General features: G+C 40.4%; 1 protein-coding gene across 1 annotated transcript in view; it reads right to left on the reverse strand.

Annotated features, from left to right (window-relative positions):
* Window positions 1-22,556, reverse strand: part of LAMA4 (laminin subunit alpha 4) — a 102,901-nt gene that overhangs the window by 56,571 nt on the left and 23,774 nt on the right. The window contains exons 2-5 of the mRNA XM_009564843.2: window positions 21,928-22,029; window positions 10,371-10,495; window positions 6,305-6,385; window positions 1,242-1,456 (exon numbers count right to left, since the gene is read on the reverse strand). Of these exons, the coding sequence (XP_009563138.2) occupies window positions 1,242-1,456; window positions 6,305-6,385; window positions 10,371-10,495; window positions 21,928-22,029 (523 nt within the window). The remainder of the gene's footprint in view (window positions 1-1,241; window positions 1,457-6,304; window positions 6,386-10,370; window positions 10,496-21,927; window positions 22,030-22,556) is intronic.

The raw sequence follows: 22,556 nt of genomic DNA on the forward strand, positions 1-22,556 counted from the left end.
CTGGAGATGAACTCTCAACTTCTTGCTGTAATGGTACAGGATCATAAAACCATAAAGGACCACTAGTGACATCATAGGTGGTCCTCTACAAATTAAGACAGCAATGCAAAGGTCTCTTGAATACAGAGCATCATCACAGCCTCTGTCCTGCAGGTCTCAAAACATGCCTTAGCACTTCATAGTAAGTTACTAAAAAGCAAGGCCAAAGTGTACAGTGAGTTGCAAGAAGGACATAGCTTCATCAAGGCATTGCTAGGCCCCCAAGGCCTGTAGCCCTGTACCTGGAGATCCAGGAACACTTGAAATATCCAAGTTGTGTGTGTGGTTTAGCTGTGTCTTACCTTCAAGCCAGTTAAGAGCTAGGAGTGATCCAGCTACCCTATTTGTGTTCTGATCTTTGATGGACCCTGGCAAAGATGTTGGGAGGGAGCTCCAAGGTCCTTACTCTGAGCACCTGCATTTTGCCTTTAGCTGTGACTGTTCCTTGGTGGCTTGAAAGACAACTTTAAACTTGTCTCCCAGAGTCAAAACAAAGATAAAGGGCATGAGCCCAAATTCCTATTTGGATCAAACTCCATGTACATTATGAGAATAATTATTAAAGGACATAAACCTCTGTAATCCTTCTATGTGAGTAGGTTTTAGGAAGATTCTGTGGGTAGCAGCCTGCCAGCCTCTTGAAGTACAGTCATCTCTGGCATGGAAAGATGGTAACCAGCAAGATTACACAGACACATGAGAAATGAAGAACATACTATCATTTTGAAAACTAGCAGAAACTGAGGGGGTATTGGGTCAGGACAGGAAGGACGATCCTATTTCCATAGAAAAACCTTTCAAGTCTTTAAGTGCCATCAGTCTGAGGGGTCATTTTGGGTGGCATGTGGTATGAACAAACATAGAGTAGAAGTCTCTGCTCAAATAAAACTTAGAGACCCTTATTTAAAACAAGATGTAGGACACAATAGTGCCTAATTCACCTTTCCCAGGCATTTGAAATGTTGGAGTCTGGGGTCTGAGAATTCCTCAAGGGCAATGGAAAGAGTGGTAGTGCCTGGATGATTTAACTGAACAGGCATCTGAATTAGCCCACCAGACAGGTGGCGAGGAGCACACGATACCTCCCAGGGCTGTAGGTGTCTGAATACGGATTTAGGCATCTCTGACCTTTGGGAGGTCATCTGTAGAACATATTGTGCTGGATTTTCCTCAGCTCTGCTATACTAAACTAGAGACAATACCTGTACAGTTTTTAGAGAATCTGGCATCTCCATAGTAACCCGGAGCGCATCGTTCGCAGTTGAACCCAGTGGTATGGTGCAGGCAGTTGCGACACTGCCCAGTCACTTCATCACAGTCTTCAAAAATCAGGTTTGGGTCTGAGTTGCCACTGCAGTCACATTTTTTACAAGTGCTTCCAATTAACAAAGGGTTCCCATAGTAACCAGGGGCACACCTGAAAGGAAGAGCAAATCCAGCAGTGACGAGCAATGACATTCCCATCTGCAGTACTATTTATTATCTTACCTTATTTATGTCACTAGGAATTGATGAATAGCTATTAAAAGACAGAAGGCGTATTAGGAGCTGTATTCCTGCAAAGGCTGTTTTGTGCTCTAATCTCAATCTTTACAGTTACATATATCTTTCAGTCACACCTATCTGAGGTTGTTTTTTTTCCTGTGTCTTCATCAGTGACATGATTTGTTCCCCATTGTTTTAAAATTTATGACAGAGTGACATTGGCAGAGAGGCAGCTGTAGTGTTTATTTTGGTCTCTTTCATCTTTGGATCTCACCAACTATATTGTGTCATATAGGAAACTGAGGTAAGAGTCTGCATTTCATGATGCTGAAACTCGGAGGAAGTTCAGGCCTTATTTCCATTATAATGTATATAGCAAAGTACTAACTATAAAAGGTTTATATAACTACTTCTATTATGAAGCATTAGGATGGTTTCTGGTTTTTGCAAAACAAAACAGTCATTGAACCAGCCTCTGTTTTTCAGATTTGTTCAATGCTAGCTGGCTGACTGAGGGCAAACAGCTGAGAGCAGCCACCAGCCCAGGAGGGGAGGATTCCTATGTTGGTTTGCAGAAGGTGAGAGGGAGGTAAGCACTCCAGGGGAGGTCTGAAATGGGTCCAAATTGTTTTTCATGTCTTGACATGTTTAGGAAGCATTTCTATGGAAAACTTGCTACATCTTAAAATGGAAGAGATGATGAAACTGTAGTGGGTTTTGAAAGTCTAGACAAACCAGCGATACCTAACATTCTTGTGTGACCACTGACCCTAAGCTAAGACAGATAATAGATTTGGTGTGATCATTTGGAAAGAGAGGGTTTTGGTTAAAGGAGTTTCTGCTGGTAGCAGAGAGCAGGCTTAATCCTATAAGTCAGAGAAACCTTTGCAAAACAACCAGAGTGCTGGAGTGGACATGGAGCACCTCACAGGAGCACATTTTGAGCAAGGACATAGCTGAAGGAGCTGGTGGCTGGAGCAGTGCAGAGCAGCAGCTGATGGACTGGAGTGGCCAGCTGGCAGGACAGTGGCAACCCATGCCATTCATTGTGTCACTGCAGGGTGGCAGGAGAGCCTGTGACCCAGCAGCCTGGGCCTTGTACACTGGGAATGAAGAATTACTGAAGGGAGGGTGATAACTAGGTGGAGAAGCAATTGCTTACAGAATAATTTGGAGGACTGAATAATTGTTGCAGTGATTTATGTATGGAGCAGCCATTGCATTTCATCCTGTTTTATCACCCTGTTGTCCTTGTCTTTTCTCCTATCCATAAAGTCCTGTTTTAAGATGCTGTTTGTGGGTGGGGAGGGTGAGGTCTCAGGCAGTTTAGTTTAATTTTCCCCGATTTCTGGCTGCCAGACCCGAGGCAAGATCTGTTGTCTCCTAAAGTACGAATGTAGTCAAATCCAGGTTCTTCTATGTCTGAATCATGAAATGTGGGAGATCTGATAAGAGCTTCCAGTTTTGATCTGTTCCTACATTTGCTGATTTTTCTTTTAATAAAGTAACTTCCTCAACACTGCTTTGTTCATGTTCCAGTCCCAAACCCCACAGTAAACACTTATAAAATTCTAAGCATTTTAATATAAACCATTTGGCTGCCTCAAATACTGCTTTTGCCAATGGCAGAGACTGTCTCTTTGCAGCATTGCCAGAATCTTTAGTGCAGATCTTATCACTTGGGTGACCAAGATGTAAAGAATAAAATTGTGACTTGGAGTTCTGTGCACCTCTTGAAGAACTATGTGACATGGAGCATAATGTGTGCAATTTAGCTGGCTTTGGTGGAATCACTCCCCTTTCCCAGGGGACTCGGAGCAGGCAGTAATGGGTAGCCTACTTTTTATTGGTGCCAATAGTCTTGCTATAATTTTCTACTATTTCAGCCAGTCTGAGCTTGTAGTATTTTCCCAAATTTCAAAATTTCAGTATGTTTATGGGGTTTGAACAAGAAGAAAACCCTCTCTGGGTTTAAAAATAGTATCATTTTGTTTATTCTGAACTCTCAAAATCTTGCAGTTTCTTTTTATTTTTCTGTAGTTAGGTATTTTCCAAATGAATGTCTATCTAATGTGGCCACCAAATCACAGAAGCTGCTCAGCATTGCTGGGACAAGACCAGCTTTTTGCTTACCGCTATCCAGCTCTGACTTTCAGCCAGCATCTATCAAAGATTGTGTACTATTCCCTTTGGGCCGACAATATCTGCCCTCTCACCAGGGCAAGGTGATTTTTTTTTTTTTTCTTTTCTGAGATATACTACTCAGTTCACTTTCCAGAAATGTAGTGGACAGTTCCTCACATCCTCATAGACACATTTTCTAACTGCTACTTTTTATGACAGTCTGAATCACTTTTATTAGCTATATCTCCTCATCTAGAGTAGCTGTCTAAAACAAATAGAAATTTTAAAGCTGAATATAAAAGTGTCACCTTCATTTTGCCTTCTCTGCCATTCAATGCATCTCATAGGGCCAGACTGCACTTGGCCTCTTTTATGTTGCTGGTAGCATGCAAGAAGAGCAGAGGCTTCTGGTTGGAAACATACTGCTCCATCTCTGCAATTTATGGCCTGAAAACGTAGGGGCCTGGCATAAATATCTTTTCCTCCATTGTATCAAGAAATAGTTCTTTGTTGCTGACAAAGAGTATTTCCTCTCCCATAATAAAGCTGCTAAGTTATCTTTGTTTCATTTTGCAGCCATGTTTGCTTCCTGTAATTATCAGTGAGCAAGAAATTAACTTCCTCTTCCCTAGCACTGCCAGATTTTTTTTCCTATTTACTTTGGACACCAAAGTATGATTTTTTCAGTTATCTTTTTTAACATCTGGGCATTAACAAAACCTGGATTTCAGCTGCTATCACCTTAATGCCTTCTTGCTGAAGTCCAGGAGCAAAATAATTAATTCCTAAATTTCAGATTGGGAAGCCTTCTCAGCTCCTAGCAAAGGCCTCCATGATTTCACAACACCATTTGCTGGCAACCATAAACTGGATGGGCTTGTGCCAAGCCCCTGGAGCAGCACAAGTAAGCCTGCTAAGCGAATGCCAGAGGAAATGGAGCAGATTGCCTCCCGGAGTGCTGCTCTGGAAATCCCACACGCTGGCTCTGGAGGTGTGTTCTACATCTAGCTGCTCCACCGTGCTCGTCACCCACTGCTGCAGAGAGCTGGGAGGAAGAGTGGTGAGCAAGCTGGAGCCTTCCACTTGGGGTTGGAGACACGAGGTGCTGTTTGGGCTGCAGGGAAGAACAGGGGCAATGCCCTCTCTCATTCAGGATCCTCCAGTCCTCCTGCCAGCGTGTTGGCGGCACAATAGCAGTCAGTGGGAACAGAGAGCAGCAGTGCCCAACAGCGAAAGAGGGCTTGATCTTTAGCAAGTGGACAGGGACAAGGAATGCATTTCTCATTAGTCTCCAAAATGCTTTTTATTATTCCTGACACAAATGGGAGTAGGGCCAGGAGACTACCACTTACCACTGCTTGCAACCAGGAAAATCCAATTTACCACTGCTTGCAACACACCCCAGCAGTTAGTCAAGGACTTAACATGGTGACCAGGAATGGCTGATTACTTTTCTGAACTTTTCCTAACCCATCTACACAGCTTTGCCTTCCTTGAGACAGATGCACTGTGTCAGGCTGGGTAGTGGCTATTAGAAAAAAAAACTGATGCTATTTTCTGCTGTTACTGCGCATCTGCTACTCATTTCATAGGATCTGAATTGCTTATAGTCTAGCTTGACATTTTAATAACCATTAAGAAACCTCACTGACCTTTTAATTGTCTGCTTTATCCTTTGTGTATAAATCTGACGTTTTGGAAGAACAAAAGAACACAGCCAAAGGCCTGGAAACAAGGGTGGGCTTTTATGTTTTTTTGCCGTCTGTCTAAAGGGCTTTCACTATTGCTGTCACCATGTTAGTGATGCAGAGGTAATGTGCTGATGTTTTTGCATCATCTGTTATGGCAAAAGCCTTCATTCTTTTTCATCTTACCTTTTTCATACTGATTTCTCTTTGCATCTTAAGCACCTCCTTTCTCCCTTCTCTGATAGTTATGCTAAATATCATTTGAATTCAAGACTTGCCCATTAATGAAAGTGGACTGAAGTCTTAAATACTTCAGGGGCTTTAAGGAAAAACAAAAAGAGAAGTTCAGGAAGTTAGTGTCTAAGCTATTCTATATCTCTCAATCTTTGCATTAGAGCTGTTTTAATTTTTTATCTGCTCAAGGAGAATTTCTGGTTTATAATCATGCCTCTGACATTCACTGAAACATCATCCATATTTCTTCATAGCAAGTAAGATGGCCTTTTATTACAGAGGAGATTAAGTTACCTTTCTGACGTATAGCTCCATTTATTTGTGTAGGTTTTTATTTAGAAGATATTTACTGGAAATTGTTTATGGGCATAAGGGAGAGTTGAAAAGCAACAAAGGCATATAGTTGTTTCCTTGGTTATTTTTCACTTCAGCTGCTTTTTCCCATTTGTATTTTGTATTTTGATGCATAAATTATATTCCTTTTAGGAAGATCACCACATGAAAGTACACAAAGTGCAAAAACTTGATCAAAATACATCAGATAGATATGCTTGTCTGTCTTACCCTGACATGTCTCCACAGCAAGTTATTATGGTTTGTAGTAGGAACTGAATGAGATCCTTTAACATACACGATTCAGCCTGGTGAAAAGAGATGCATAAGATTTCTCCCCCATTGGAAAGATTCTGGACTTCATTGTCTTTGGCCAGTAAATAATCCTATTAGTTTCTTACCTTTCACAATTGGGTCCTGCATAGTTTTCCTGACAGACACATCGCACACTTCCACTTTTTCTGTAACAGGAGACTGCAAAGCTGGAATTTCATTAGAACGAAGAGTTAGTATAGCAGGCAGTGGTAAACACTTGGAAGAATTTCTTTACTACATTATGGGCATTCGATGTCAGTGTGGGCTGTGGCTCTTGGTTACTTATTGATGAATAGGTATTCTTAAGCTGTATATGTTACTTACATTATATCCCTCATTTAGTTTTCTTAGTGTAGAAAACACTAATTATTGTAGAGCACTATGGAGCTATATAAATACATATACATATAAGTTGCTTTCTCACATTGTAGACAGGCACACCTACAGGTTTTGACACACACATTTTAGATACATGACTTAAGATAAATGTGTATGCCACGCGAACTTAATTGCTTCCTGCCTTTTAGCGTAAGGTGAAATATTGCTTATGCAAGACAGTGCAGTGAACATAGGAATGTAGTCTCTGCAATGGGTGCAATAGTTTCCTATGTAAATTCTACAGTTTTCTTCTAATCCAATCTGGAAGTACCGAGTGGTGAAAACTGACTTCAGTGATGCCATCCTTATACACAGTCACTGGTGTTGCTCTACCAGCTCCTTGAGTAAGCTGGAAAGAGTCTGGGTCCTCTTCTGAGATCAACACACCAAGTAGTGATTACAGTAGTGGCTTGGTCTGTAATTTTCACTGCTGTGTTTCTAAATCATGGATTCCTTTGCTTTCTTATGTTTTCAGGATTTAATACATGTGCAGCTATACATGAGACCCAAGGAACAGAAGCAGACAGATGTGGAAAGTACAAATTGCATACACTTTAGACACAGTGATGGAAATAGCTAAAATACATTTGCAGGAAAAAGGCATATACTCCTAAAACTGTTTCTAGTTAGTTTGTAGTACGTGTGAGTAAATTCCTGCCAGCACTGGAGTGCGATCAGAGTACTGAGTGGCAGCAGCTGCCAACCGCAGGCCTGTGGTTGCTAAACTGCAGGTCCCAAGTTGTACTGTGCTGGGCAGCTGTGGCCAGATTGCATTCTTTTTGCACAGAAGGACTCACAGTGATGGGAAAGACCGTGATCCATATGCTGCTTGTTTCATGAACAGGCAGCACTGAAAGAGGACAAGAATTCCTGCATAATTTCAGTTCCCGTCAGCATTTCTCAGTTGGTAGGATAACTGAGGTCCAATAAATCTCAATCTGCTGTCTCAAAATGTTTCATATAACTAGAGAAAACATAAAATGAGATTCTTCTCACAGAATTCACAAATTAGCTTCAGTAAAGCTCTTTTGAGAATGTATTGAGAAAATCATAACAGTTGGCAGTATTTCTCTTCTTTTACAGAGGCTAATTCCCTCACGTAGTTGAAAAGAAAACACATTGTGGATTTAAGTTATGAAATAAGACCGAAGCCTTCCTGAGGTTTTATATTTTTTGTGATCTTTTAGGGGAAAAATGTCTATGAAATTCCCTCAGGTTTGAAAAGAAGTAACATCTGCTGGGCTGTGAAGCAATCTCCCTCCTTTATTTTTAATTCCAAAGAGATGACATCACACCTCACGTGTAATATCCTAGAGTTACTCCAAAAGTTCCCAGGACAGCAGAAATGAAGACAGTCTGAGCAGAAAATCTAGAAACACACAGGTGAATCCCAAGGGAAAAATACATATCTGATCAGTCTGTCAGTTCACAGATTTGGTCACTTTGCCAAGCTATTATGAATTAGCTGTTTCCAATGTAAAACAAAGTACAAAGCAACATCCCTTGGATGTTCTTTATTTAAGGCTTTTAAGGCTTCTCTGCTTTCTGGTAGTCACTGTTTTGCCTTAATGGGTATAATGGAGGAAAAATTAAAAAACAAAGAGAAAATGGTTGTTCTCTGAATTTAGTTATGCAAAGCTGAATGTTGCTCAATCATTATTATTAGCCTGTTCCATCCCCAGCTGAGGGCAATTGCTGTGTCTCATGCAAGAAGCCGAACAGACAATTTCTGCATGTTATTTAAATAGGAGTGAGAGGCAAATCGGGATGGGATTTTCCTTTATCTAAGTGCCCTCAGGACTTTTCTGAAGGAAAACTCAGAAAAAAATGAATTGGACTTTTACTGAGGTAATTTAAAAGATGTCATGTATCACAGAACACCGAATATCCTGAAATGGAAGGAGCTTATGAGGATCAACTCTTATATTGCTGCTAATGCTGAAGCATCTGCATTCAGGCTGCTTCCAACTTTTGTTCTCCCTTCCTGATCCCATGCTGCTGTCCTTTTGGATTCAGGGCTTCCTGACATTGTCTAGTGGTCTAGAATAGGAGAAACTTTATGTCCCTAGCAGAAGTGCTAAGGAACATGTTGAAGCAGGGAATGCTCCCCGGGCTCTGCACCCATCTCCCACTGAAGTGACGGAGACAGCATATAGCTCAGGCTGTGCACTGCTGGGCTGGCAGGCTGGCTGGCTCCCGGCTGCCAGGGGGAGCTGCCACAGAGCCTGCTGGGCTGTAAGACTGGGCAAGGGGTGCAGGGTGAATACAGATCCAGCCATGATCTGCAAAATCATACTCTAGGGATAACACACTACACCTTGCTTGACTGACCATGCTTAGTAGAAACTGGGTCTTGTGTGGCAGTGCCTCAAGCATGTGTAGCCTAGGTTGTGATTGAGAGAGTAGCTCCTTACACCAAAGTGGCTGGTCTGTGCCCAACAGGTTAAAAAAAAATCACTTTGCTTTCCCAAGGAAAAGGCACTATTTCAGGGTGTTGTATTTCTACTACTTCTGGCATTTCAGCTACTACAGAAACTGGAGGAAGCAGTCTGCTTTGTCTGTAAGCTCACTCACTCCTAAGCCTTTCTACATGTGAGCAAAGCCAGGTTCTTCCCCTGTCTTTGGAGGATTTTCTTTCTAGTCCAGGCAAAGCTGCAGTTTTTCAACAATAGCTGTTCTCCACCCCATAGCCCTCCTCACATGTCTGCAGCTTACTGTGAAAGCCAAGAGGTGATCTGCAGAAGTTTGGCTGGAGCGATTTTGCTCTATTGCCATTTTGAGCCTCTGCCACCGAGTAGGTCAGAAAAATACAGCAGCTCATACCACCTTAAGGCTGTATGAGTAATCCTGTAGCAACAGCAAGCAAATACAGCAAGGAAATTCCCCTTTGTTGAGAAATCCTGCTGAAAGCAGAATGGGAAACAACACAAAGGGAGTAGTAACTCACTGAAAAATAGCTTTAACCACATTGGCAAATATTTAGTAGCATCTTTTCTGTACACAATAGAGATATTTGCATAGATGCCTTTTGCCTCCAGAGCATGGACCTCAAGAAAGAGGAAGTTGATTATTCCTTTCTGCTCCACAACGGATGTGCCACTAACAGTTTCTAATAGCTGGTCATGGTTTGTAGTTAGCTGAAGGCTAACTTCTGAAGGCAGTAAGTGGGCTAACAGCTGTAGTTCTTTGGGTTGGTCTTAGTTTTCTGTCAGAATTTCCTGCCCAAAGGTAGCTGGGCATCAGCTAAAGAGTACTGTACCTGTCAAAGTGTCCTCCAGTCCTTTCCTTTTAACTGTTGCTGTACTAACTGGATCCTGTCACTCATTGCTCAGGGAACTGTGAGGCTATTTTTTTTTTTTGTGATTAGTTTTACCTTCCACGGGTCAGGGACTGATCTTTATTTTTCTGTCTGTCTCAGCCAGAGACATCCCTAATGCCATCTTCCTCAGGAACTTGGGCTTTAAGGGATTCTTAAAAGCAACAAGACAACTGAATAATCTCTCTTATGTGAAAAAGGGTGAACTTGATTTTGCTCAAATATTTTCTTTTCCCTCTTGGTAAGAAATTATATGAGCACTTAAGTATATTTTACAGCTTCTAAATTAAATAGTTTCCTGTGATTATAAATGTGAACATCTGGTAGTCCTCTTATTTCCCCCCCTGCCTTGGCAAAAGTAGCAGCCTTTGTCTCTTGCATCCAGGAAGGGATGCTGACCCCGACTTGGAAAGGGCCAAAGCCAGCCCAAATCAAAGAGAAGCAGAGTCTTTACATACTTGGCAAGTGCTGGCAGGGGACAAGGGCAGGGCTCGCAGAATGTGGGCACTCCTCTGACAACATCACCAATGAAGCCATCTGGACATTGCTCGCAGTGCTGTCCTGTTGTGTTTCTTTGGCAGTCCTTCATTGGAAAGAGAGAATGTGGTGAAAGTTAAAAAGAGGTGCTGCCTAATTCAGAAAGAAATCATTTAGCTGAAAACCCGGCCAAGCACCATAGGGGCTGATGACATGCTCTGACCCTTCAAGCACTGGGAGATTAAGCCAGACCAGCTAGCACCGCTGCAAACAGAAATGCTATAAATGATCACACTTGCCAGCCAGCGAGTGCTGGTAAGGTGCGGTACAGGATTAAACAGACATAAGTGCTTGCCAGGTGCTGGAGCAGGAGCAGCATTACCTGTTGTCAGAGATGTCAGGGGTACTCAGGTGTAGCCAGCAGCTCTGTTTTGAATTGCATGTGCTAGTAGGAAAAAGTCCCTTTTACTGACACCAAAACAAAACGAAAAATATCTGCTGGTGAATACTATCAACAGATTTCAGCCTTGACACAGGTTTCAGCTAACCCACTTCTTGGACTTGATGGGAAAACAGCATTTGGGGGAATGTGCAGGCAAATGTTGTCTAATACACCAGTGGCGCTGGTGTTTTATTCCTGAGATGAAAAATGGTACAGCATGAAGTGATGCGTCGTCACCGCACCTTGTTCTCAGCCTTAAAGGAGATCCAGTTAACAGAGGGAAGAAGCAGAAGCCCTCTATAAGTGGCCTTTCTTTAAAATACAAAGCAACTGTGCAAGATGTCACTCACTTTATAACAAAATTTCAGCTCCCTGGTTTAATGTTTGTGAGGAAACGTGCTTCCTCATGCAGACGCAAATTGGCCACCAGCTGATATTGTTGGGACTCCACAGAAATATATCAGGCTGTGGAAATTCATATAGAATATTTGTTCCAAAATATTTCATGATGCTGGGTACAAAATTTTATCTCTCAGATAATATTTTTAATCACAATAAAATGTCAAGGTTTGGGGTAAACAATTCCAAGTAGAATTTGTAAGTCCTGCAAACTTAAGTAAGCACGGTTATATCATTTGATTTACAAATACTTAGATGTCATTACACACTTAGATGTCATTGGTTATGTGGTCTTTCCTCCAGGAACATGATAAAGTGGTGGGTGACCAGTGCAGAGGGCAGACTCCTCCCCCCTTTCCAGCAAATTACCCAGAAGTTGTCAGTGAAAAGCCACAACCCTCCAAATTCTGGCTCTCTTGCTGAATAATTTGAAAATGTAGGAAGGGCACAGTAGTGCTTTTCTTTCTTGCAACTGTGCAATGAGTTTTGCCATGTCCCTGAATCAGAACTCCGCAATTACACCACTTAGTATGGAAATGATACAGTGTAAACAGCTGTGCAAGACAAGAGGCAGCAAGGAGTCAGCTCCATGGCATAAATATATGGAGAATTAATATTTCAGCGCATATTTGGTGTGGTTTTGGTGTTTGATTATTTCCCCTTCTGGCCTACAAACAGTGGATCGTGGAAACTACATACTGATTAATATGATTTCCAGCTTTGGTAAGTTGACAGCATCTATAATGAAAAAGATCTCTGAGTACATGGCTAAGCATCATCTGGATCAAGAACTCCTGCTTCTTGTACCTGCTGTGTAACGGTGCAAATAAGCAAGTGTATGAAGGGGAACGAGATAACGTATCTGGGCTTCCCCAAAGCCAGCTAGGTTGTCAGGGGACCTGAAGAAAGTTTCTTTCATTATATGAACTGAAAGCTGCTAAAGACCAGGAAGCAATGGGTAGAATGCATCAGTCACTTTAAGAGTGGGGAAAAGTCACTATTTGGATCACTGCGGCCAGTTTTGTTCTGTATTCACCAGTGACTTACAGAGACCGAAAAATGCTAGAGATACTCAGATGGGAGAGAAAGTCTGACAGCAGGGTGTGTTTGGGGTTTGTAAAATCACAAAGGTGGTAAATAAGCTTCTTTACACGGGAGGTCAGAAATTTCTATAACCTGCTGCCTGGAAGTGACAGCATTTGCAGGGACAAAAAGAGGTTTCCTAGAGAAATTAATGGGCAACATATTCATAAATGGACACCAAAAGGACACAGAAGATATGTATCCTCTAGCATTCCCTTATAAAACAATTGTGGATGCTGTTGGAGTATGAAGCAGAGACTTCAGAAACAGGCCAGGCTAGGTGCCCTCTCCAAAGAGCATCCCTTGTTATCACTGCTGGAGATCCAATATGGGCTGCAAAGACCTTTGATTGGGCCCTGCAGTGGACTTCTCTGATATGGTCAGAGTTGCTGCAGATGCACCAATGACCATGCTGCTCCAATTTATTCTCCCTTAGTTATTTAATCCCATCACAGAAGTCACTGTGCTGTTGGCAGTTAGCTGTCCCTGGAAAAACAAGGAAGCTGGGTGTGGGATTTTAGGAGCGCTTGCAGTGGGATGGAGCTCCCCTGCACAGGGCAAGGGGCACCTTAACCCCTCTGTGGTTGGAGCTTCTTCAGCAACACCAGCCTGGGGGTGGCAGAGCTCAGTTTACTGTTTTTTTTTCAACTGGGCCATACCATGCAGGTTTGAAACTCTCTTTCTGTTCCAGCCATGGCGCGTTCTTTGAAGAAAAGAATATGAGGAGGGGGGATTAGGGAAGGTGATTAAAAAAAAAAAATAGTCAAGTTTTACTTGCACAGGCACTGCTAAATGAGCTTTGTATCTAAGTATTGTAACTTCAATTTAGTGGCAGATTTTGTCTTAGCAGCATTTTTGCCTAAGTTTGTGTCCAGTTATCATCAATCTGCACTGAAAAGTGCATTTCAGTAAAGGGCACTCACCCTTGTGAAAACACATCTGATTTTTTTTAGCCAATATTCCTTATTTTAATTCCATTAAAGTCTCCAGTTAGGACTTATAAATCTAATTCAGATCCTTTTTGCTTCTAGAAGACTTTGCTTATGTTGCTGCATTATATTTACAGTCATATAGAACCTATTGCAGGGCATTTATTTGTCTCTACAAAGCTCTGATTTGGTCAAAGAACTCTACAGCAGGTAGACTCCGATAGTGAAAGGAAAATGTAAATTTCTTTTTCCATGGATCTTTAAATAGATTAAACATCAACAGCTGTAGAGCTAAAGGGTTTTTTTACATAGTAATATTTGCTGTAAAGAAAAGCGTATTTAGTATTCAGAAAACCAGAAGATTATTTTAACTAAAAGGCTCTAAAATACAGACAGGTTGACAAGGAGAAAGAGGTGGAGGAAAGAAACTTGGTGAAAGCAGAGAAACAGAGCAAATGAGGACAGAGTGGCAGGCAGCTGCTGGGGAATTGTCCAGATGTTACACACCGCTCTTGCAACAGTGCACTAACTGCGAGGCACATGGTGCGAGCCAGAGGCACTGGAAAGCTAACACAGTTTTGAAAAAAGTTTGCATTTGTCATTATTCAAAGAATAAGTTATTTTAATGTACCATAATAGAGAGCTGAGAGAGTGAGCACTGAGCTCTCAAAAATAAAGAGCAACCCTGTACCTGAAGCGCTGGTGGAAGCATCAGGAGGGTTACATTCAGTTGTGACATTGATTATGCTCTTCATTTATGCTCTAAGCAATTCAGTGCGCATCTCTTGCCCTCAGCTCTCCAAACAACGCATGGATATTGTCCGAATAAATAAGTTATTCCTCTTTCAAAGCTCAGATACTATTGTGACAAACAGAGCTGGCCAGCAGGGGAGCTGATGGTGCTCCTTAAATTTGCAGTGTATTTTCATCTTCTAAACCAAAGAGAAGTGCTAAAAGGCCTTTTTACCCCAAAGACCCTGTTAGTTGAGTGATTGAGGCACTTTAGTAGTTTTCCTGTGGTCAGGGATTATGTAAAAGTGGCTTTATCTTATTTAACAAGTCAGAACTCCTGTGGGTATTTAGAATCGTATTTTTACAGTGTTAAAAATGTGTCCTTGTACTTTAAGTTCTATTGTTGCACCTCCAACAAAACTGCTGACTATAATAAGCCTATGAGACATCTCTGAAGGCAGGGAGGACACCATCCCTGCAGTTTATGGATCATTCTCAGCACTTGGAGGCACTGATTTGGTAGTGTAAGGAAAGTGTTTTGCTGCTGAATGGGTCACTTTTGACTGAGAAGTAGTGATGAGGAAAAAGTGGAATTACATTTATAGCAATTTTTGTGAAATTGGATTTTAAAGAAGTAGTCTGCTGTAAGAGTTGCAAGGGCTACGCTTGCTCCTGGTGTTTTCACTTGCTTTAGAATGAAAGGCATCATTTACAGTTCATGTCATTAATCGAATGTGATTATGCACAGCCTTCCCTGTCTTAGTGGTCTATTCAAATGTACTCCAAAATTGCAGAAACATTTAGTGATATGAATGTCTACTTCTTCAAACAAAGAAACTCAGTATATAGATTTGGTTTTGGTTTTCTTTGAAGAATAAGGAAGATTAAAATAACAATCTCTAGAAAATACTTTGTGATATGTATCTTAGGACACTAAACACTGATATTTAGCAGAAAATTGCTGCATGTCTTTGTACAGAACAGTGTGAGACTTGGCACAGGGCACAAAGCCAGATACAAACATGCAGTTAGAAGTATCACAACTAGGCTTTATAATGCTCTGGGTTTTTGTAAAGTATGTTTCAAATTACAGTAAGTTTAAATTCTAAGATCAACTCTTTCCATGCTCCCACATAAATACAACCTTTATTTTCATAATGCAAAGTCAAGGCAGAAGTGTTCCTTCCTCACAGACACTTCAGCTTCAGAAGAAGTAATCCAATATAACAGCAGCCTGGATTCTAAAACGTTCTATATGAGGCTACAGCATATAATCATTCATCCATCAATGCACTAGCAGCAGCTTTTTAGATGACAGAGTGGCTGGAGAGTTTTCTTGTGTTAGAAAATGCCTTAGCTGGTCCTGCTACTCTGTTCTCACTGAGTTCCATCAATCAGGGTAAGCATTTCTACCTGGCCCTTACTGTAACTATCCTTACTTTACATAAACGAAGTACACATGAAAAGGTGCTATGGGGGTATGTGTGTGTGTTACTTGAGAATGATTGTCAGCAATGAACTCCTGAACGCATCTGCTTGGAAAGCAAAGATCAAACTGCTTTTCTGAGACCGTAGAACACTTCATGTGACGCAGTTCTACTCACTAAATACACTTCTGTACAAATAATGATGAAAAGTTTTTGTTTGGGTAATTGTACTGGGTCCAGTTTCCCATCAAACCTCCCTCATGCTTTTCTGTAAATGGATATAAGTGAAAATCTGAGAGGAGGGAATCTCCCCCACCTTAATTTAGGAACCTTAATTTAGGAGAGAAGAGTTCCTTCTAAGGGTCTTCAAAGACACCAACTTCACTAAATGGTCCATTTAGGTGGTTATTTTAGGGAGGTTATTTAATCAGATGACTAACAGGGCAATTTAAGCAGGCCGGACCTCCTCTATAGGAAACTAAGATAGCAGACTGGTTTTCTGTGTAACATCTAGAGTTAAAGAAGAAAGACAGAACCCACCACAGAGTGGTGCAGAGCACCTGTGTTAGGCAGCTAATGCTGGATTGTATGGGGACTGCTCAGGGCATCGGAAAGTTAATACTCAACACTATCTAACTCTGGTGAAGTTAGCACAACCAAAAAAAACCCCAAATTCCTATGGTCTGAAATATTATCTCTGAAAACTGGAATTATTCATGAACATTGGTTAGGAATTATGAAATTACTTTGCAGCTGAAAACAGTCATTATTACAATGGAGCAGAAATGAGGAGCAGAAATGTTTGGGGCTTTTTTTCTCACTTATTTTTTTTTGTTTGTTTGTTTTGTTCTTCTCAGAGGCAGTCTTGTAGCAATTATTAATGCAAAAAGATTGAATGAGAATAAATAAATTATATAGGTAAAATGATGCAAATGGTTTACATTCTTATACAGCCTGTCTGAATTTATTGCTGTGCCAGTAGAGGTTGGTCCAAGGTGCAATATCTGGGTGCGGATTTAGAATTCTCCAAATGTGGGAGGTGCCTTCTTATCTGTCTGTCTCTGAGGTTGCAGAACTGTATAACATTGCTCGTGCCAGCATGCTGGAACTCATTGGTGTCCTAAAATAATAATAGCAAGTAGAGTACTTCAGCACAATGACCTGAGAACCATGAGATTTCGTGTTTTATCTTTTTCATCTTTAAGGTTTATGATTTCAAGCCTTCTCTCTCCAGTCACTGTGGATGACATGCAGTTTTAACAGAATTTCTTATGGAAGAAGATCAGTTACTAAAAAGAAACACTAAATATTACACAACTTTTACTAAAGTCAAGACAAACATCAACATAATAAGAATAGCAACAAAACTAAGTTCCTGATCCAGTTTAGGTCAATATACACCCTATGTAAAAATTTTGTTATGTAGAACTTGTCCTGCATCAATAAATGAAGTGGGAGTTGATATCTTGCAAAAATCACGTGGCCTTTTACTCTCCTGGTCCATCACTTTTCTTAGCTTGCTGTGGCTGTGTGGGCGTGAGAGTGACAGCAGCCCTTCTTTGTAGTCTTGGCCTAGATTCCTACATGCCTCTCATACAGGTGGCACAGGGCATGGAAATAAATTGGTCAGGTGTTAGGATCACTGTTGCAGGTTTTCAATCACAGAACAGTTAGGACAACAACTAGTAAGTTAAAACCTATCTGAAAGGGAGGAAAATACGTGCAGCTGAGGCACTGAGACTATTAATACTAATGCTTTTGACAGCTACTGCATACTAAAACACTCTGGAGAAGGGCTGCATTTCAGCAGCAGACTTGTAGTTCTGGTTGGCTTTCCAAACATGTATCACGAAGGTCACTGTAGATAGAAGTAGTACATCTTTATTGAAAGAAACAGTGAGATGTTAGCTGCAAGGCTTTTCATGAAGCCAGAAGTACCCAATAAGCTGGAGAGTTTTTCTAGCTCCCTGTTGCTTTTCGCTCGTGCTTGATGGATGGTTGTAGATCCACTGGAAATTCTCCAGACCTGCCTTGGCAATCATGTGGAATATATCACTTCAGGCAGAACTGCCGAATCCATTCCAACCTTTCCATGCAGTTGTAAACTGAAATGCTTAAACACAAATAACTTACATGACAATATGCTCTATTGTAAGAAATTCCATAAAAGGCTTGAAAGGATACCAGCGAATTTATCCTCTCCATGATATTTTGGTCCTTCTCATTTCAAAAAGGTATATTTATTTAGTTAATTATTGATTTATTTATTAATTTTGAGTAATCTTTGGATGCCTTATATGCATACTGATCGAACATATGATACTGAGCTGGCAACAAATCATGTAGATATTTTTAGGTGGACACCAGAAATTTGCTCTTTACCTTCTGCTATAGTGCTCTGTCCAGACATGCTCCTTCTATTGTATGCATTTTCATGCATTTATGAAGATCTAACCTCCATTAATAGTAGAAACATCAAAAAAAAAAAAACCCCTCTGATATCTCAGTCCAACAAAAATTTTGTCTGGATATTTATCTTTGTAATATTTAAATCCTTTCAGCCTTCCAATCCATTTTACTGTGTTTGACTGGAGTCTTTGCCATGGTACATTGCAGTCACCTCAAGCGGTCACCTCAAGCAGCTAGTATAAGCAATCAAATTTTTTAGTATTTTTAAAGCTCTGCCCATTATACTATGACCTGCATATGGTATGAGAGCTCATTGATTTAGACAAGCTGTTTCACCTCCATATACCACTTATTTCAGAGTTGACCTTCATGGTAGCTATGACTTTCTGTTCATCTGTCAAGTGCCTTGAAGCCCACTCATCTGTCTGAATTTTCAGATATTAAACCCTCAGGAGTGGCACTGTAAAAAAATATCTCAGCTGTGGGTTGCTGTTGGGGTAAGATGAATGAGGTGGGGATGGCAAAACATTCCCCTCATTATCTCCTTGTCTTCTTAGGAGATAAACCTGATTGCTTGGGTTTTATGCAGCAGAAAAGTACATTACCCTGTCTGCAGACTGCCACTTGCAGCTATTTCAGTTTCACACAGTTAACATCACATATATGCATGTTTCAATAATCAAAAGCTAGAGGGTCCTACAAGTGACTTCCTCTTCTTCTCTTAGCTATGATTGAGAGCATCATGTTAAAAGCTCAAACCCAAAATCAGTTCAAAAAATTGATGTTTCTTCCTCTGCTAACCTTGTATGTGTCAATAGAGAATGTCTTTGACATAAAGCATTTTTTGACATGAGTATTATGTTATACCATAAATGGAGATTATACTATGCTGGCTATCTTCTGTCACTCGGGTGAAATTCTATGCTAAAAAAATGGACTGAGGAACTCTTCAGTTTTAGTCGTAGGACAATTTGACTGAGTTATACATCAGTTTTATGTGGACATTTGCGAAAGAAAGGCTCTGTCTCCAATAATTTTTTCTCTCTGGTCATCTAATGAGACTGTTGATTCATTGGTTGTGTCATTCAATAAGCTTTTAAAGACTCGTGGATTTGATTTATACTCTATAAATAAGATGTGAGAAGAACACTGAGATACTTCTGTCAGCAGAAATTAAAGATGGGAGTACTTTACAGTAAGGCGTCATTAACAAGGGTTTAATTTTATTTATTTTCAAATTCAGAGCAGAGGCCAATGAAAATTTCATTGATTTATATGCTGTGGAACTATGTTTGCCAAATTGATTTGCATGATATGATGGTCTTAGGGCATCGTATGGAGTGACCCTTTTAGTTCATAACTTTTGAAGTAGAGTACTTTTTCATTTACATACCGTCTTTTTAATTTTTTCAGTTCTTATAGCTTAATTATTACTTAAACTGCAAAAAATAATTACCAAGTGAAAACAGTATTATTATTATTACTTTCATGTTGTCTTCCATTATCATTAGCAGAGTTAACTTTAAAAGATGATGTTTTTTTTTGATGTATGAATCATTCCATTGTGTGAATAAACATGCAGACACAGAAACTTTTAACTTTGAGGAACATTGGTTCTAAAGGTCTTTTGCTAAAGACATTCCACCATATTTGTGACTCATGATTTAGGGAAATGTGTGGTGCTACTGGAGAGTCCATAAGGGATAAGACTTTAGGACACTGTTGTGTTTCAGTGGCAGGGAGATAGCAGGATTATAACTGCCTGAATGCAGAAACTCTTACATCTTGCTACCAGGTGTAGTGGCTACTACTGCAATGATTATTGGAGTAATTTGCCTAAAAAATTGAGGACAGAGAAAATAGTGAGCTCTCCATACTATGTGATCCTATCTCTTTGCAGAAACTCCCAGCTATGTAGGTGTCTACTCCTTTCTGTTCCAACCTCAGCCCCCAACAGGCTTTGGACAGGTAAATTCCTGCACTTCTCCAGAATTGTCCTTAGGGAAGGCTGCTTTGTCCATTGATTCTAATAAAAATCACATGATCAACCAGCGTCTCCTTTTTCCCAATTCCTTGTATTCATTCATCTAGCATGCTTCTTCTTGCTGTAGTCCAAATCCCATCTTTCTTTCACCAGGCTTTTCTTCTCTCACTCACATTTTGCAGTTTGTCAGTTTCATCAGTCTTCTGGTCTTCCCTGGAAATTTCCACATCCTCAGGAACTCTTGTTACTGCAGTCCTTCTGGGCATCTCTTGTTCGGTTTATGTTTTCAAACCTCCAGAACTCCTTTTCATTCTGCTCTTTGCTTTTACCATGATTTTTCACTCTTATTTCACTTAAACATTTTTGATATTGCTCTTTATTCAGAAATAAATGACCTGAGCTTAATAGGTTATTAAAGATAAGGCAACAAATGGCTTATTTGAACTCAAGCAGTAAACTTGGGTTTAGCTCTTGGTTTTGTTCTTTGCTACCTAGTTGGTTCTGAGAGTTTAGTGTTCCGCAGAAATGCCTGTCAGGAATGCATATATACTTTCAGATTGTTTCCTGCTGATACAGTAACTTTGTTTTTCTTTTGGGCCCCTTTTTGCCCACCCTCCCCACTTGCCATCAGCCTTGTTTTCGTAGCAGATGGGAAACAAGTCTTCTGTTCTGTTTGTAAACTGAGGATCTAATAATTTCTCTACCTCTTATGTTCTAATCTGTAAACTCTCTGGTCACTTGAGTCGTCAGAAGCAGTCATCTGTCAAGATCTCTCTCTCTTTGTCAAGCCTTTCATCCGAAGTTTTCTCTTGTCATCATTGTCACATGATGCTAAGGGGGCAATCATCCCATGAGCAAAAGCCATGTGCAGTGAAAGAGGATAGCTGTGTAAAATCACTTCTAAATCACATTGGCAGTGTAAAATCACTTCTAAAAATTTAATATTAAAACACTAAGCCTATACCTACACTGCAGAAACCAGCCAATCCTAAATACACTACATTGGCCAAGCCATAACAGTGGTCCGCTGCACTGTCTTCCTCCCATGGGAATAAAAATAGTAGGAAATAAACAGTAGAACATAGCTCTATGTATTTGTATAGCTGAAAACTTGATAGTGGCTGTAACAATGCAAAATATTTGAATATTATCAAGCCATTTTATGAAGAAACAAACTGAGGGCAAAGGTTTATGACTTGTCAAAAGTAACACATGGCAGAGCAAGAAGGTCTGGCCTCTCCTGCTTTATGAGCCTGTAAAGAGTACACTAGTGCATAGCTCTTGTTGTGTGGTTTAGATACATTATACTATTAACTTTAACCTTTTTTTTTTTTTTTTTTTTTTTAAGTGTATTACTACTTTGATTACCCACTAGTAATTTGGGTTAGTTTTTCTGGACTGATTTTTGCCCTGGAGCTGCAAGTGATCAGCTACTTATACTAACTCACAGTTTTCTGTATGAGCTGATGCTGAGTAAAACCAAGCATATGGGAAATTGTAATACTACCCTGGTGTTCAACATGCTCTTTCCTTGGTATATTATTTCAGCTTCCTCATGTTGCTCCTTCACAGCAGGAGGCTGCCATGCAGCTGAATTACTGTGGATAACACATGTATATACACTCACAAAGGTCATTCACCATTGTAAATTGTTTATATGATATACAGCACTGTATTCATAATGGGGAGAATGAAACGTGTTTGAATTTATACATTTTCTACCCAGAGGTATACAAAACTCTTTCCATATTTCTGATGGATTAAACATTTTCCCCAGCATACAACTCTCACAACTACTGCATTCAGGAAGTGCTTTGAAACTGCAGAGATAATTTTAGTAATTGAGAATGAAATTTAGCCAGGATAATCTTATTAATGTATTGATTTTGGCCCTACTTATGATTGCTCTTCAGTAAAAAGCTCCTGTGGTACAGACACGGCTTTACTGTGTATGAAGTTGAGCATTGGTGTTAATAGAAGAACCAGACTGTACTCGTTTGGGTTTGCCTGAGAAATACTTCCTTCTTGTGAAGCATGAAAGAAGGTGAAAGGGTTCATATTATCATTAAACAAAACCAAAAAAAAGTACTATTATTCAGTGAGGAACCAGCAGAGAACACAGGAATTCCTTACCACACAGACTCCAGATCCATCAAGGCAGCTTTTTGCATTGCCATTACAATTGCAAGGAGAGCATTTTCCTGAGCTGGTACGATAAAATCCCTCTTGGCATCTCTGCAACATAAAAATAAAAATAAAGTCTTTCCTATGCATATGCATCCAGAGAGTTAGGTTTGTCTGAGAGGCACGGGAAAGCAAGAATTACAACAGTCAGGTCTCCCAAGAGCACACTGCACAACTCCATTGTAGCAGACCACACACACACTGTTGAACTGGAATCTGTTGCTTCACTCTCTGCCCTGGTGCTGCTTTTTTTGCCTTACAGTATTTAAGCTGTTAGCATTCCTGCCCAAGTCCTGCCCCTGCCAGCAGTGGGTGCCTGCCTGGGGGAGAGTAGCTGGCAGATTCTTACTGGGTTTCTTACTAGACAATGAGATAGATAGAAGTGATTATTCTTATTCAGTAAATGTGTATTTATAGGAAAGGAAACTTAAAAAAGAAAAGATGTAGGACTTTTATTAAAAGCAGATTTTGTACTGGCTTTGATGAGCTTTGGATGAAGACCTAAAGGAAAGAAATATATCTACAAAGATCAATGCCCTCTGGATGAAAGCTGCCTGGATGCTGTGAGAGGATACCAA

The sequence above is a fragment of the Cuculus canorus genome, chromosome 3 (assembly GCF_017976375.1).
Source record: "Cuculus canorus isolate bCucCan1 chromosome 3, bCucCan1.pri, whole genome shotgun sequence".
NCBI classification, from domain to species: Eukaryota; Metazoa; Chordata; class Aves; order Cuculiformes; family Cuculidae; genus Cuculus; species Cuculus canorus.